Here is a 14,666-nt window from a genome sequence, read left to right on the forward strand (position 1 = left end):
AGGTTCCCCATTCCTAGTTTAAACTGGCAGCACGTCTCCCAAGCCTACAGTACATGGATATGCCAGAAATTGAACATGGAACCTTCTGCATTTAGTGTCTGCAGAACACATAACTGACTACAATTCCAAATTAGGGGTTTTTGTTGCAGTGGCGTAGCGTGGGGGGTGCAGGGGGGGCCGGCCGCACCGGGCGCAACATCTGGGGTTAGGGCAAATCCACAGGTTAGGGGGCGCAAATCCACGGGTTAGGGGGCGCCTTGCCCCGGGTGCTGACAACCCACGCTACGCCACTGTTTTGTTGTTATTTTTTTGCGGGGGGGGGTGTTGTTTTTTATTTGCTAATGGCATTTATGAAAGGGAGCAGAGATGCACAAAGTAAAGCAATGGCTTTTCACTTTAAAGTACGGTATATGCAGACAGATGTTAGGAAAGGCTTTGTCTCTGTTAGCATGCATTTAAAAGGGGGAAATGACCATCAATACTGTTTTGTGCAGTGTTCATTTCAATTGCTTCCTTGAGCATTGAGCTGCACACAAATAATGTGTAATGGTACAAAATGTGTATTCTTCATACTGTTCACTGGCCAGAGTTCTGGTGTAGTAATCAAGCATGAAGGAGAGCTCCCCCATGTCAAATATTAGATCTATTTGATGGGATAGGCTTCGGCCAATATGCAGTTACGTACATAGCCTTTTCTCTTAAGCTTTGCTCAGGAGAATTTAGAAATCTGTGCTGCAACACACATGCTCCCTCTTCTGGCTTTGCAACTGCAACACACCCAAGCAAGGAATTCTAGAATTGAGGAGTTGGAAAGGGACCATAAGGATCATCCAATCCAACACCCTGCAATGCTGGAATCTTTGTGAGGACTGAAACCACAACCTTGAAATTAATAGTCACATGCTCTACCAACTGACCAGTTTTGCAGCACTAGATAAAAGGTAAAGGTAAAGGTACCCCTGCCCGTACGGGCCAGTCTTGACAGACTCTGGGGTTGTGCGCCCATCTCACTCAAGAGGCCGGGGGCCAGCGCTGTCCGCAGACACTTCCGGGTCACGTGGCCAGCATGACAAAGCTGCATCTGGCGAGCCAGCACAGCACACGGAACGCCGTTTACCTTCCCGCTGGTAAGCGGTCCCTATTTATCTACTTGCACCCGGGGGGGCTTTCAAACTGCTAGGTTGGCAGGCGCTGGGACTGAGCAGCGGGAGCGCACCCCGCCGCAGGGATTCGAACCGCCGACCTTTCGATCGGCAAGCCCTAGGCGCTGAGGCTTTTACCCACAGCGCCACCCGCGTCCCCGCAGCACTAGATACTAGGGTCTATATCAAGGATGGAGAACCCTTTTGGCCCAGTACAGCAGAGCCTTTTCTCCACACTGGTCAACTTTCTGATAGGTATGCAAGACCACCCACCCACCCACCTTCTGAAGTTTTGATGTTGTCAGGCAATCCCAGCAACCTATCAAAGTTGGCCTGTAGAGTAACTTGCTGGCAGAGCAGTACCCAACAGAACTGGATTCCTCTACTGCCCAGTGATGCCAGCTGATTGACAGATGGTCATGGTGATGGGAAAAAGGTATTGCAGGCTAAATTGGACCCCCTGGCCCACAGACCAGAGGTTCTCCATCCCTGGTCTATATCGGTGTACAGGAATCACTGTGAATGAGTGCAATACATTTGTGAATGAGTGCAGCCCTCATAAATACACCACTAGGGCAGTCCTTTCAAGAAGCAGGCTGCTGGCCGAGTCTGAACACCTACCAGCTGTTTAGTGGGGAACAGAACAAGGCTGCTCTTGTCTAGATTCAAATTCATATTTAAAAAACAAAGCGTATTTTAGGCATACTTGAGATGGCTATTTTGTGTGTGTGTCTCATAATATCATGGACGTGCGCTAAAGCAGAACAGTCATCCACTTATAAGCAAGAAGTTCCAGTAAGGTACCTGTGTTAAGTTTGCTGAATAAAAAAACAACTCGTAATCCAGCAGCACTTTAAAGGCATATGAATGTGATTGGCCTAAGCTTAAAGCTTATGACATGCCTTATTAAACATTAGCCTTTTAGGGTGCTACAGGATTCTTCGCTGCCTCCCCCTTTTAAGGAAAGGGATTTATGTTTTAGGCATGCACTGAAGGCACCTGCGCCTCAATTTTGGAATTAAGGAGCACCCCCAAGTTATGTACCATCGGGGGGGAGTGCAACTTCACCCAGAACAGGTAGTCTCCCCAATTCCTAGACATGAGAACCACCTAACTGCAACACCTCTGTCTTGTCAGGATTCAGTCTATTTGCCGCCCCCCCCATCCAGCCCCCCCACTGCCTCTGGACACCTGCCCAGCCTCTCCCGATTCAGACAGAATGGAGACCAAGATGAGTGTTATCAGTGTATATGGGATATAGTGCTCCAGATCCCTAGGTGATAGCTCCAGTGGCTCCATATAGAGGCAAAATAAAATGTGATACGGAATAGACACCCCAAAGGGCCCTCCACACAAATTCCATGGGTATAAACAGCAGTCCCCCACAAGCAGCAGCATCTGAGGGTTGGGTAGCATAAGTGAGGTTTGTGCACCAGATATCATGCCCCATGCAGCCCCTAAAGTAGCCTGTTGCCTTCAAATGCAATGGAAGATGTTGTCCCATCACCAGTGTCGAAGGAAGATTCAGCTAACAGTCAAGTTGGCTCGGGTCCATTTTTTCCTTTGCTTCAAGCACCAAAATTTCCGGGCTGGCCCTGGCTATTGTTCTGCAGATTTACCATCACTTAGAAGCCTCCAAGTGCTTCGAAGGCGGGTGGTTCCAAACAATTAATGTCAATACATAAGATGAGAGATAATAAGCAGCCTCCTTGCCTCCCACTGATTTTCCAACAAGTCATTTAAGGGCAATGGCGAGTTTCTCATGTTTAGAATGCCAGAGTTGCTCCCTCTGGGGAAAAGTCACAAGGGCAGTTCTCTAAACATTACCAGAAAGCAGCACAGCTGCAAGGTCCTATGCTCTTGAGGCTTGCTCATCTCAGTTTACCACTGTGTAAAAATGCCTCACAGGTAACTTAGACTTTAAACTGCTAAACTGGAACGTTACAGGACTAGAAAAAAGGACTTCAGAAGTACACAGGGTATTGTTTTCCTTTGCCTTTTAAAGCCCTTTGAAAGGAACAGTGAAAAACATAACATAATCATCAGGGGGGATGCTATTTAGATCATAGCTATGTCATTAATTGGAAACAGATTGCGTGTAACGGACTCTGCCCACTTTATTGACTTTGGATTTTTTTTCTAAACTCCAAGCCAGATATTAAACAGCTGCTGTCAAATCCTGTGGTCTGGTCATGCAATCACATTTATCCCAGCTGCTGCCATTAATGCATGCAGAAACTTTTTATGTTGCAGCTTTGCATGGCTAATTACAAGCTAACATCCATCCGATACATTCTCTCGAGGAAGGTGTATGTCAGGTTAAAAGAGACAACCATGAAGGCACCCTCGTTCCTCCTTTCCATGAACATCATGAAGATAAAATATTGTGTATTCTTAGTACTTTGGAACTTAAGATACTCAGTATCGAGTTAAGAACATTTGAAGTACCCACTAAGAACAATTAAAGAAGCATTTTTTCTTTGTAACTCAAGGGTTGTGTCCAGATTTCTTAGATTTTAGTTCTCTTTGGGGTTAGGTGGATTTAAAAGAGGATTGGACAAATTCATGGAGAATAAGGCTGCAATCTGCAACATTTTGTTGCAGGTACCACCAGTGAAATTAGAATAACAAGAATCTTTGAACATTTGAGGACTTCAGTAAGAGCCCCTTCCAGAAATCTACCATATGCAGCTCATCTCTGGTCTAACATATTATCCTTTAATATATCTTTAGACTCATATTTTCATGTTCAACTAAAAAAACAACTCTGTGTAAGAAGCTGTCCTTATCTGGAGAGCAAGCCCTCTAACCAACCACCTTGAATTAAAACAGGAACTCTGAGGGAATAGTTCTGATCTGATGTTTTTAATGCATAAAAGTAGCAATTATAAACTCTGTTGCAGGGGGTTGGACTAGATGACCCTCGTGGTTCCTTCCAACTATACCATTTTATGATTCTACTATCAGCTTAAGTCAAATGTCACCTCTGAGCTCAACAAGATCCAAGAATGAATAAGCTCATTTCCCCCCCTTATATGGTGAGAAGAAACTACAAATCCTCCTTGTACGTATTGTGTAAAACTTACCAAGCCAGCTGCGCCTACTATCAATACATTCTGGAGAAACAAATGAAAGAAACTCCAATTTTTCATTTTGATGAGCCTGCAAAAGAAAACAACATCTTGTGTCAGCAGGAAGTACAAGCATAGCCGCTGATGACTCGGCACTGTATTTGCAGAAAAAATCAAGGACCTGCTGTTCACTCCCTTATTTGCATAGCTGAGGCAAGAAGTGCATTGCTAGAAATCAAATTCATCTGAACTAAAATATTTTAATGCAGCATACAGCCTAAAAAATAATAATAAGTGCTCCTCAACCCTATGGTTTGGTTCACCCGCCATAGTATGCCAATCTATAGTTTACTGTGAACAAGCAAACATGACGGTGCATATTGCTCAAATTGCACCCACTTTGCTTCTCCATTCTCCAAGTAGGAAAGAAACCAGAGTGCTGGCTGAGTATTAACATGCAAACAAGTGCTTGTGGCATGCTCCTGTTTTCAAAAAACACACAGAGACAAGAGGAAGCCTAGGTGTGCTCTTGTCTTCCTCTCTGCTTTGCTTGGAGAGAATCAAATTGTGGAAGATTAGCAGCCAAATCTAACAGCACATGTTCTTGCTACTTAGCATGAGAAGGGGTTAAGGCTACAGAGTTGTATTGCTGACAGGCAGAGACTCATACCATAGAAATGTAATTGGTAGAGAGGGCTCTATGTGATGTCATTTCCCCTCCTCTCCTGAGGTGGAAGGAGCATATAGCATTTCTGGTTCTCCCCTCTCTCTCTGACCAGTGACAAGAGCAGGAATGCATAAGCTAAACAAGCTATAGCTTAGGACTGCACTCTCTTGGGGGGGCTAAAAAAAAATATTAAAGTAAAAAAAAACCCCACTGGATGTACATTTCCAAAATATAAGATAAACAACAAATAAAATAAACCCTACATACAGCAACAGTGTTTTGTGTTGTGTAGGTTCCTATGATGTAAGTAATGGGCCCCACCTGCTAGCCTGCTCCCTAAAATATCACTGGTTTGCTCATTTCTATATATAGGGTGCCTACATTCTGCATGTGGAAATGGCTTTAGATACCTATTAGGTCTATAAATTATCATATAGCATATATTCAACACCAAAAAAAACAGCGACAATTTGTTGTTGACAAAGGAGAGCTGGACATATAAAGGGCCCCATTACCTTCAGTAGCTTAGGGCCTCATCAAACCTAAATCGGGCCCTGCGGCTATGGCAACACATGGATGCTCACATTGCGGGGTGGTGGTGTGGGTGGGTCTAAACTACCCATTTGTGGTATTAAGCTCCTGTCCGGAAACACCCACAGTCAAGTTAGAAAGTTACTTCAGTCATCCATCTGTTGCTGCAACCATCCGTGCATTTAAAGCATAACTTCCACACAGTATTCTGGGAACTGCAGGTTGTTAAGGTCCTGGATCCCAGTTCCCAGCATTCTTTGGGAGAAGTCATTTGTTCTAAATGTCTGCAGCTGTGGAATCATTGCCAAGTTTATTTTCTTAGCACATCTGGAGGTCAATTTAGCCAATGATGACGTCCGGCAATCACCATTATCAGGAGAATGTTAGCCGCTTTGAGGGAAAGGAGAATGTTAGCAGCTCTGAGACTCCTTCAGGTAGTGATAAGGCGGGATATCAATTCCAAACTCTTCTTTTTCTTCTTCTTCTCTTCTTGCCGGAGTGGTTCTGCCCTTGTGTTCAAGCCTCTTAATTGCATTCCAGCAACATTTTCAACTTGAACAAAAGAGAGGCATAGAAGACACCTTCACCCGGTATGGTTCCCCCTTTATACATGGCCCAACAAGACAACAACAAGAATCCACCGACAGTATACGAATCAATCTGGCTAACCTGATCCACACCCCACTCACACACAAAAACAGATCTCACTAATAGCTAACCAAAGACAACCAACCACACCCTAGGGCACCCCCAACCTCTCTCACCACCAAGGAAATGCAAAAAGCGAATAGGAAGAGAACCCACACAAGTGATGCTGACACAAAACCCCACACATACTCTAAGTAGAAGAATAGAAGCATTGCCACCCGACACCCCCCATTCACCATGCCCCCGCTTTTCTTCCTAACCTAACACTGTATGCAACACTAATGTCTCACAACAAATGAAACTGGTCTGTAGAAAACACAACTTGAAAAAAGAGACAATGCATGCATTTTTGTAAACTAAGGAATCTTTAATTAAAATATACTAAAAAAACAAACAAACTATAAAAAACAAAGAAGAGGCATCTAGCTGTTTTGGGAAGTTAAAACTTCCAGTCCTAAAATATTAAGGCCACACTTAAAATCACGCTGCTGCCTGAATGAGGTTCTTCACTGCTATTTTGATTCCCTCCCTTAATGAGATATACTTTAATAGGGGGAAACAAAACAAGTAAATAGAATGAAATACTGTAATTAGGCATACGTGGAAACTGAAGCAACAGACAAAAGATTCTTCAGTACAAGAGAGCTAATACATTGTAATTTAAAACACAGCTGAAATGGGTTGCGCGGGTTTTAATAAGCGTTACTTCCCTTAATTGTTGGCTTTGTAAACTGAAATCATATGCAAGATATCCAACACAATCCAGTGCATTTTCACTCAGTTCAGTGAAACTTCATCCCAAATAAATGCTTACAGAATTGTAGTCTTCTCATCTTTACAGACCTGCAACTCACCTTAGCCCAAATATGCAATGTGGCTTAGTTCTCACTTAAAAAAAAAAAAGGTTTATATTTATTACCCACTTTTTTCAGAAAGGTGAACTCGAAGTGACTTGCAGAAACAAACATTAAAAACCATAGATGCCAACTCACTGGGGTCCTGGGTGCCAGAGCACACACAAAATTCCCCATGAAGGATCCAGGCAACCACAAATTTTGGTGCCAGGGCCATGCACTGTGCATGGCACCCACAGCCCCGGGCACCCACAGTTATTGGGCTAAGCTGGCGCTCCTCTTAAAAACAAACATAAGGTAAAGGTAAAGGTACCCCTGCCCGTACGGGCCAGTCTTGACAGACTCTAGGGTTGTGCGCCCATCTCACTCAAGAGGCCGGGGGCCAGCGCTGTCCGGAGACACTTCCGGGTCACGTGGCCAGCGTGACATCGCTGCTCTGGCGAGCCAGAGCCGCACACGGAACGCCGTTTACCTTCCCGCTAGTAAGCGGTTCCTATTTATCTACTTGCACCCGGGAGTGCTTTCGAACTGCTAGGTTGGCAGGCGCTGGGGCCGAACAACGGGAGCGCACCCCGCCGCGGGGATTCGAACCGCCGACCTTTCGATCGGCAAGCCCTAGGCGCTGAGGCTTTTACCCACAGCGCCACCCGCGTCCCCAAACAAACATAGAAACCACCTAAATGCTCACCAATGAATATGCATAAAAGAGCAGACCCAAATCCACACCACCTTATCCAAAGATAAGCAGCAAACTAAGGCTCAAGGGCCTGGGTTTTTCTGCCTGGCACCTAAATGGTAAAAATGCTGCTGATGCAATCCACCGTAAGTCACGCTGGCACCACTTGAAGATCTACAACTTAAAGGGTCCAAGATACAAAATAAGGTAAGAGAAACTGGGAGTTCTCGTCCCACTGATTTCCCATAGAAATTGTATGTACTCCCAAATATTGACTAATTACAGAAGACTAATGATCAGGTTTGAGCTCTAGCCAACAAACCCCACATTCATAACAGCGAAAGGATGGCACAGAAAACCACACTGCCATGTTTGGGTTCCCCATGTCTGAGTGCAACAGGTAACAATGATCTGTGTTGTTGTGACATCATCACATCATGCCTTTCCCTGCCTTCGCTCCACATAATTAGCTATTGCTAGCAGTGGCAAGGAAACACATATGATGATGTCACAAGATGGATAAGTGCTGTGCTATATTGACATGCAGCGGGCAGAGCCTGTGATATGCTTGCTGATATGCTTGATTTTGAGAAAACAAAATGCTTGTTTACAAAACTATTGTACAGTGGTGCCTCGCAAGACGAAAAGAATCCGTTCCGCGATTCTCTTCGTCTAGCGGTTTTTTCGTCTTGCAAAGCAAGCCCATTGACAGCTTAGCGGATTAGCGCTACAGCGGTCTAGCGGCTTTCAGCGATCAGCTGTTAAGCGGCTTATCAGCGGAACAGCTGATAAGCGGCTTGGCGGCTTAGGAAAAGGGGGGGGGAGTGAAAAAAACCCGCGGGGACTCGCAACCCCATAGGGAAATTCATTTTGCGAAGCGCCTCCAAAACGGAAAACCCTTTCGTCTAGCGGGTTTTCCATCTTGCGAAGCGTTCGTCTTGCGGGGCACCACTGTACTACCAACTTTACTGTTTGCTGGTGAAACATGGACCACTTATAAACGCCATCTCCAACTCCTCAAAAGATTCCATCGATGGTGCCTCCAAAATTTTTTACACATCTTTTAAGAAGACAGGCAAACTAATGCCAGTGTACTGGAAAAGTGACAGTGTCAAAGCAATGATTCTTCAACATGAACTTCGTTGGACTAGTTATGTTGTTCGGATGCTTGATTAACGTCTTCCAAAGCAACTATTCTATTACCAACTTAAAAATGGAAAGTGTAATGCATGTGGTCAAGAAAAGGTTTAAAGACTCTCTCAAGGCAAATCTAAAAAAGTGTAGTATAGACACCGAGAACTGGGAAACACTGGCCTGCAAGCACTCCAATTGGAGAAGAGCCTTTACTAAAGGTGTCATGGGCTTTGAAGACGCTCGAACTCAGGATGAAAGGGAGAAACGTGATAAGAGGAAGGCACGTTTGGTAAACCCTCACCGTGATCAACTCTCGCCCGGAAACCTATGTCTCCACTGTGGAAGGACGTGTGGATCCAGAATCAGCCTCCACAGTCACTTGCGGACTCACTGTTAAGACTGTGTTCATGGAAGACAATCCTCCTTGGCTATGAGTGATCGCCAAAGAAGTTGCTTGCTGGTGGTATGTAACTCTGCCTCTGTTATATGTCTCCCACGCAGCCCTTGCAATCTCCCTTTGCTATGGATTTACTAGAAGAGCAATTATAGTACAGTCGTTTCTGCTATGGTTCATGGCAAAAATGAGGTGAAATTTGACACAGATTTTGTCAGCTTCATGCAATTCATTGAGTCAAATCTGTGGGGATTGGGAGTCCTGAATCCCATGACCTTCCAGATAAAATGACATTGGCACAACCCTTGCCAATTTTATCAGGCTAGTTCTTGTACAGCGTCTGCAAAAAATTGCTTTTGTTCTTGTTGTCTAGAAACACCCACTACCCACTGAAACATTAGCTCGGATTAACTCATGCCATGCAAGCCTTTGCATACTTACTTTAAAGTAAGTTGCACTGCACTCAATGAGACTTACTCTCCAGTAAGGGTATTGAGGATTGCTGCTTTACTTTCTTTTCCAGCAGCTCACTAAGCAATTAATCCCATTAGAGCACACCAATGTAATTAATGTAAGTACAGCATATATATCTGGTGATAGGGAAATCACCTCCACCCTCAAAACAGTCTTGTCATTTACCTTTAAATGCTGGAGAGAGAGAGAGACCCTTCGGAGTTGATGCAAAGAATATCACAGCCTTCTCCAGAATGAGATAGTTGTTGTTTTTTTTGCTGTTAATTTCTGAACCGTCCAGACTGTAATGAGTCAGTGGGGAGGAATGTTCAGAGGAGTTGCAGTTGTCCTAACCATTGCTAGCTTGCCACATTACAAATACAATACTAGTAAGATCAACTATGCAATGAAAAAATGAGGGGGGGGGGGAAATAAAAAGTTTATTGCTAAACAAAAAGTTACAAACATTCTCCTTCATTTGACACCAAGAAAAGTAGTACAACATGTGATCCCACTAGACCCTGCTTTTCCCTTCTGAATCTCACAGGAGGTTCAGTGAGATGGGGAGATAATGTATTTATCTTGTGTATGATAACAACAGTGAGGTCACTATGTGCAGGAAAATGGCACCTATGTATCATAACCACAACAGACAAGTGATGGAAAAGGTCTTGGTATTGCCAAAAGGTAATGGGCAGCTGTACAATGCCTTTTGAAAAGGCTACAAGAGCACTCGGGTGGATATGAAGATATAAATGCATGTTTTCATGTTCCCACAGAATCCAAAATTGTGCTAAGGACTGCAACAGTGGAAAGTATTGTGGCACACAATATCTATTGAATCAGGGCTGGGAATGCTCACATCTGAAGCTGTAAAGAGCCGCTGCCAGCCAGTGTAGGCAATATTGACCTAGATGGACCAATGCTCTTTCAGTTCAATGCAGCTTCCTTAGGGAAGCATCAGGGATATGTCCACTGAACACAGTTGCAATTTACTTCTAAGTAATCATGTATAGGATTGTTTTGTTAATCTCTGAAAAATGCTGTCACCACAGAAGAGGTCAAGTCTGATGATATGTCTAAGAACCATTTTCTAATTAATAGTTCTTTCTCCGTTATAAACTTTTGACATGTACATAGCTTTTTTCCCTAACCACATAGCTACATACCCAAGAGCTGCACCTATTTCCAGATTTTAGGTGTTTGTTTCTAGATAGAGGGAAAAGTAAGAAATTATTTCTTATGTCATTAGTTTTTAAAGCTTTACCATTTGTGCTTTTGTGTTGTATTTGGCTGAATTTCAGATCTGGTAAGATTATTGGTGTTTAAAAGATGTTACGCACCTGTCAATTAACTGCAAATGTCCCACAGACTAGCACTATGCTCATTTTTGAGAAACCTTGACTTCTATGCGTTAAGCACCATCTGGAAGCTTTACTGTTTCTCAGAATGCTGACGTCAAATCACCTTGAGCTGTTATGTAAAAATACAGAAAGGTCAGAATGGGATGATGCATCTTATCCATCTGCTTCCTGTGTTTTTTTCAAAACATCGGACTAAGGTTCGGGTACAGTATTTGACTACTGATGAACATATTTTCTTCTTTTTAATTTTTTTATTGCAAAAGGAATCAAACTAAAAATTACCCCCTCCCTCTCGCCTCCCCTTTTCCTGCCAAAGGAGGGGAAGAGTCCCTGCCCAAGGTGGTCTGGAATGGGTATCTACAGTTCTGTGGCGATGATAAGGCAAAACAAAGAGAGATTGTTGTTGTAGTCAAAGATACAGAGTAAAAGTGGACATGACCCTCCAAGGTGTATTATAAACTATTACTTCATTCTCTGTTGAAGCTTCATGACTTTTTGGACAGCTTTATTTGTGGAATGAAGTCTCCCTCAGAATGCAACTGCAAAAAGAGATCACGTTTTTAGATCAGACATGAACATTGTCCATACTTTTAATATTTTAGGCAAGCACTTTGCGTTAAAGATAAGAGCTCATATGGACAGAAAATCATTCTGTCTTTGAAGCCTCTAACATTGCTTGGTACTCTAGATTCCTGACTGCTGACACATGCATTAAATTAAAGCCATAAGGTGTTGAGAAAGCAGTTCAGTATCAGGGGCATTTCAAACTGCAGAGGAATGATTGTTATCAGATGCTCTTTTAATTTTTCAATTATTAATGCACATTATGCCCTCAAGCTTGTTTTTGCAACGTGCTCTCAGAAGTTGGCACTTATTCATCTTACTTCCTGCAACAGTGCCTAAGGAATGGAGCATGTCTAATTGAACTGGGTATTGTCAGAAACAGCTATGTTGCTTGAAGAGTATTAATACAAAATAAGTAAAGAAACATTCTTCATTAGGTAACTTTCTGGTAGTGTAGGTGTGCAAAAGATTTAAACGTTTTACAGAACTCGTCCTCACTTTGTCTGATCGATGGTTGTTTGAAACCTCACATACTCCTGCCTGCATTCTTTGGATGTTTCTTTGGATAAAATCCATTCTGGAACGGGATGTATTCAGGCTGATGAAAGGGTTTATGTGTCCCCTCTTCCCCTTCCCCGCCTTATTTAGGAACAACCATTTTACAGTAAGATTCACAGAAACCAATTAGTCTGAAAGGTGAAATTCCCTAGAAATATTTCAAGCCAGCATGTAAAGACACTTAAGAGCTCAAGAACCAATTTTAAATTTAACTTGTCCTCTTTCTCCTCCTTTATCTCCCTACAGACAATGACAGATTTTAAAAATGCTCAGTCCAAGGGTAAAGCTGAGAAAATATGAGGCTTTCAGAAAGGTTATTAGGAAAATCCTTTGTGGCTTTTAAATTTTATTTACAGGAACCTCAAGAACGGAATAGCTTTGCTTTCTGAAGTGCTGCAGTGTCACTACAATGCATGGGATTGGGACCCAAGTTCTCAGTCTGTCTTTTGGGTGCCAAAAATCTATTTAATGTGTAGATACAGAACATATCAGAAATGAAACTTGCAAGATCATAATACCTTTGTACAATCTATAAACTCTCAATAATATTTTAATAAATAAACATGTAGTTTCCTTACGTTCTTCTGCCACCTGCTGGATAGATGGATTTTTTATACTGGCACAATACAGAATCACATTTAATCTGCTCAAGATTAATTAACATGGCTTGATAAAGAATAGGTGTTAAAATTTATTTTTATTTTTTAAATTTCTATACCGCTTTATATTTTTAAGAAAAATCTCAAAGTGGTTTACAGCATAAATGCAACCATCATCTCATAAGAACTGTGAGGGGACTTCTGATCATTTGAGTTTAGGGCAGTTAACAGAAGTTTGTGAGTTTGTGGGCCTTAAAGGTAAAGGACCCCTGACAGTTAAGTCCAGTTCGCAGACTACTCTGGGGTTGCGACACTCATCTCGCTTTACAGGCCAAGGGAGCCGGTGTTTGTCCGCAGTTTTTCCAGGTCATGTGGCCAGCATGACTATGCCACTTCTGGCGCAACGGAACACCAAAAGCAGAGCAGCGCACGGAAATGCCATTTACCTTCCCACCAAAGCAGTACCTATTTATCTACTTGCACTTTCTGACGTGCTTTCAAACTGCTATGTTCTAATCAGCAAGCCCAAAAGGCTCAGTGGTTTAGACCACAGTGCCACTTGCATCCCTTTGTGGGCCTTAGCCTGGGTTAAAATCCAATGAAGGATTCTAGCAAGCCAGACAGGGCAGTTCCTTGGTGAGATAGATGCTGCTGAAGGTCTTTAGTCTAACAAATGAAGTGGTTTTGTGCCAGAAGGCACACGAAACCCAGCACCATAGGCTCAGGTGGCATCTATGGATAATAATAATAATAAGTAAATAAACCACTTATTATTATTAATTGAATTTATATGCCGCCCTATACCTGGACAAACTTGAAATATAAAACCACAAAATACATAATAAAAATAAAAACAAACAACCCAATAACACACACCCCCCAAAAAAACCCTACACACATCTTAAAAGGGCTACAATGTCAGTTGAATAAACCAAAGGCCTGGTTAAAAATGAACGTATTTTGCCTGGCGCCTAAAGGTGTATAATAAAGACCCCACCGTCTCCGCTGTCCCTCATTCCAAGAAACTGGTAGGCAACTGAGCAATCTTGCAATGCTCAGAGACTGAGGTGGTGTGCCATGTTTGTTTTTTAAAAGTGAGCCTCTAAGCCCTTAAAGAGAGTTAAGAATACGAAATGAGCGCCACACCTCATAGTCACCTCTGACTGGACTTAACCGTCCAGAGGTCCTTTACCTTTTTAAAAAAATAGATTACATATATGGTGCTATTCTGCCTTTTTGAATACAGATTTGTGTGTGTAAATTGCATTTGTGGCCTCCGGGTGTAGGGCAGTATATAAATTCAATAAATAAATGTAAAAGTTCCACCTTTCTTCCTTTTCCTGCCAGTCAGCGAGCTCAGCCTCGATGGACCAGGAGAAAAGAGTGGAAACAATTCAACCATGCCCAAAGGTAGCATCTCCGTTAAAAGATGTATACTGTACTGTATTGCTAGTAACCGGTGATTCTGCACCAGTCTATTGAATCCGCGGTTTCTGAAAGGAGAAACAGAAGAGAAACGCAGCAATTTTATCAGCCAATGCGAAAACCTATTGCAGAATCACCGCTCGAGACTTAGCATTCGCGCACTTTGAAAAGGCTCCTCAGCAAGTCGGGCAATTCTCCTCACGGAGGTAACGCCGCCGTTCAGGAAGCCCGATATCCCACAATGCAACGCTCTCTGCCACACAGGCTCGAACTACGCTCCCCAGACTCACTCGAGCGGAGGCCGGCGGGCGGTTCGCGAGGGGGCCGCGCGCGCGCTGCGCTCTGGGAAACGTAGTTCGAGCGCGCGGGTCTCGCTCGAGGCGGCCCCTCCGCCACCGCCGCCGCCTCCTTAACGCCCGTCGAGGAAGAAGCGTAGCTTCAGGAGGACCGGGCCACGTGATCCGGGGGAGGGGACGAGGAGGAGGAGGAGGGGGCGGGGAAGAGATAAGAGAAGGCGAGCCGACGGCGGAAGAGCATCTCTTTTTTCCCGGCGGAGGGGCGACTAAGTAACGGTACGTATCCGTCC

General features: G+C 43.6%; 2 protein-coding genes across 19 annotated transcripts in view; one reads left to right on the plus strand and one right to left on the minus strand.

The window, feature by feature from the left end:
- The window catches only part of FGL1 (fibrinogen like 1), a 37,111-nt gene extending 22,762 nt beyond the window's left edge, over nucleotides 1-14,349 (minus strand). Inside the window, exons 1-6 of one of the 7 annotated variants that reach the window (XM_028744716.2) lie at nucleotides 14,243-14,349; nucleotides 11,401-11,473; nucleotides 10,914-11,043; nucleotides 10,740-10,779; nucleotides 9,757-9,872; nucleotides 4,229-4,304 (exon numbers count right to left, since the gene is read on the minus strand). In XM_028744716.2, the coding sequence (XP_028600549.2) occupies nucleotides 4,229-4,294 (66 nt within the window). In that variant the 5' untranslated portion in view covers nucleotides 4,295-4,304; nucleotides 9,757-9,872; nucleotides 10,740-10,779; ... (1 more) ...; nucleotides 11,401-11,473; nucleotides 14,243-14,349. Of the gene's footprint in view, nucleotides 1-4,228; nucleotides 4,305-9,756; nucleotides 9,873-10,739; nucleotides 10,780-10,913; nucleotides 11,474-13,981 lie in introns of all 7 variants that reach the window. The other 6 variants (XM_077934299.1, XM_028744710.2, XR_013394271.1 and 3 more) reach the window with 6 other exon arrangements.
- Nucleotides 14,350-14,529: 180 nt separating this feature from the next.
- PCM1 (pericentriolar material 1) overlaps nucleotides 14,530-14,666 on the plus strand; it is a 46,753-nt gene continuing 46,616 nt past the window's right edge. For all 12 annotated transcript variants that reach the window (XM_028744692.2, XM_028744699.2, XM_028744700.2 and 9 more), the window contains exon 1: nucleotides 14,530-14,652. The gene's annotated coding sequence lies outside the window, so the exon portion shown is untranslated. The remainder of the gene's footprint in view (nucleotides 14,653-14,666) is intronic.

Source organism: Podarcis muralis, chromosome 9 (assembly GCF_964188315.1).
Source record: "Podarcis muralis chromosome 9, rPodMur119.hap1.1, whole genome shotgun sequence".
Taxonomy (NCBI): Eukaryota; Metazoa; Chordata; class Lepidosauria; order Squamata; family Lacertidae; genus Podarcis; species Podarcis muralis.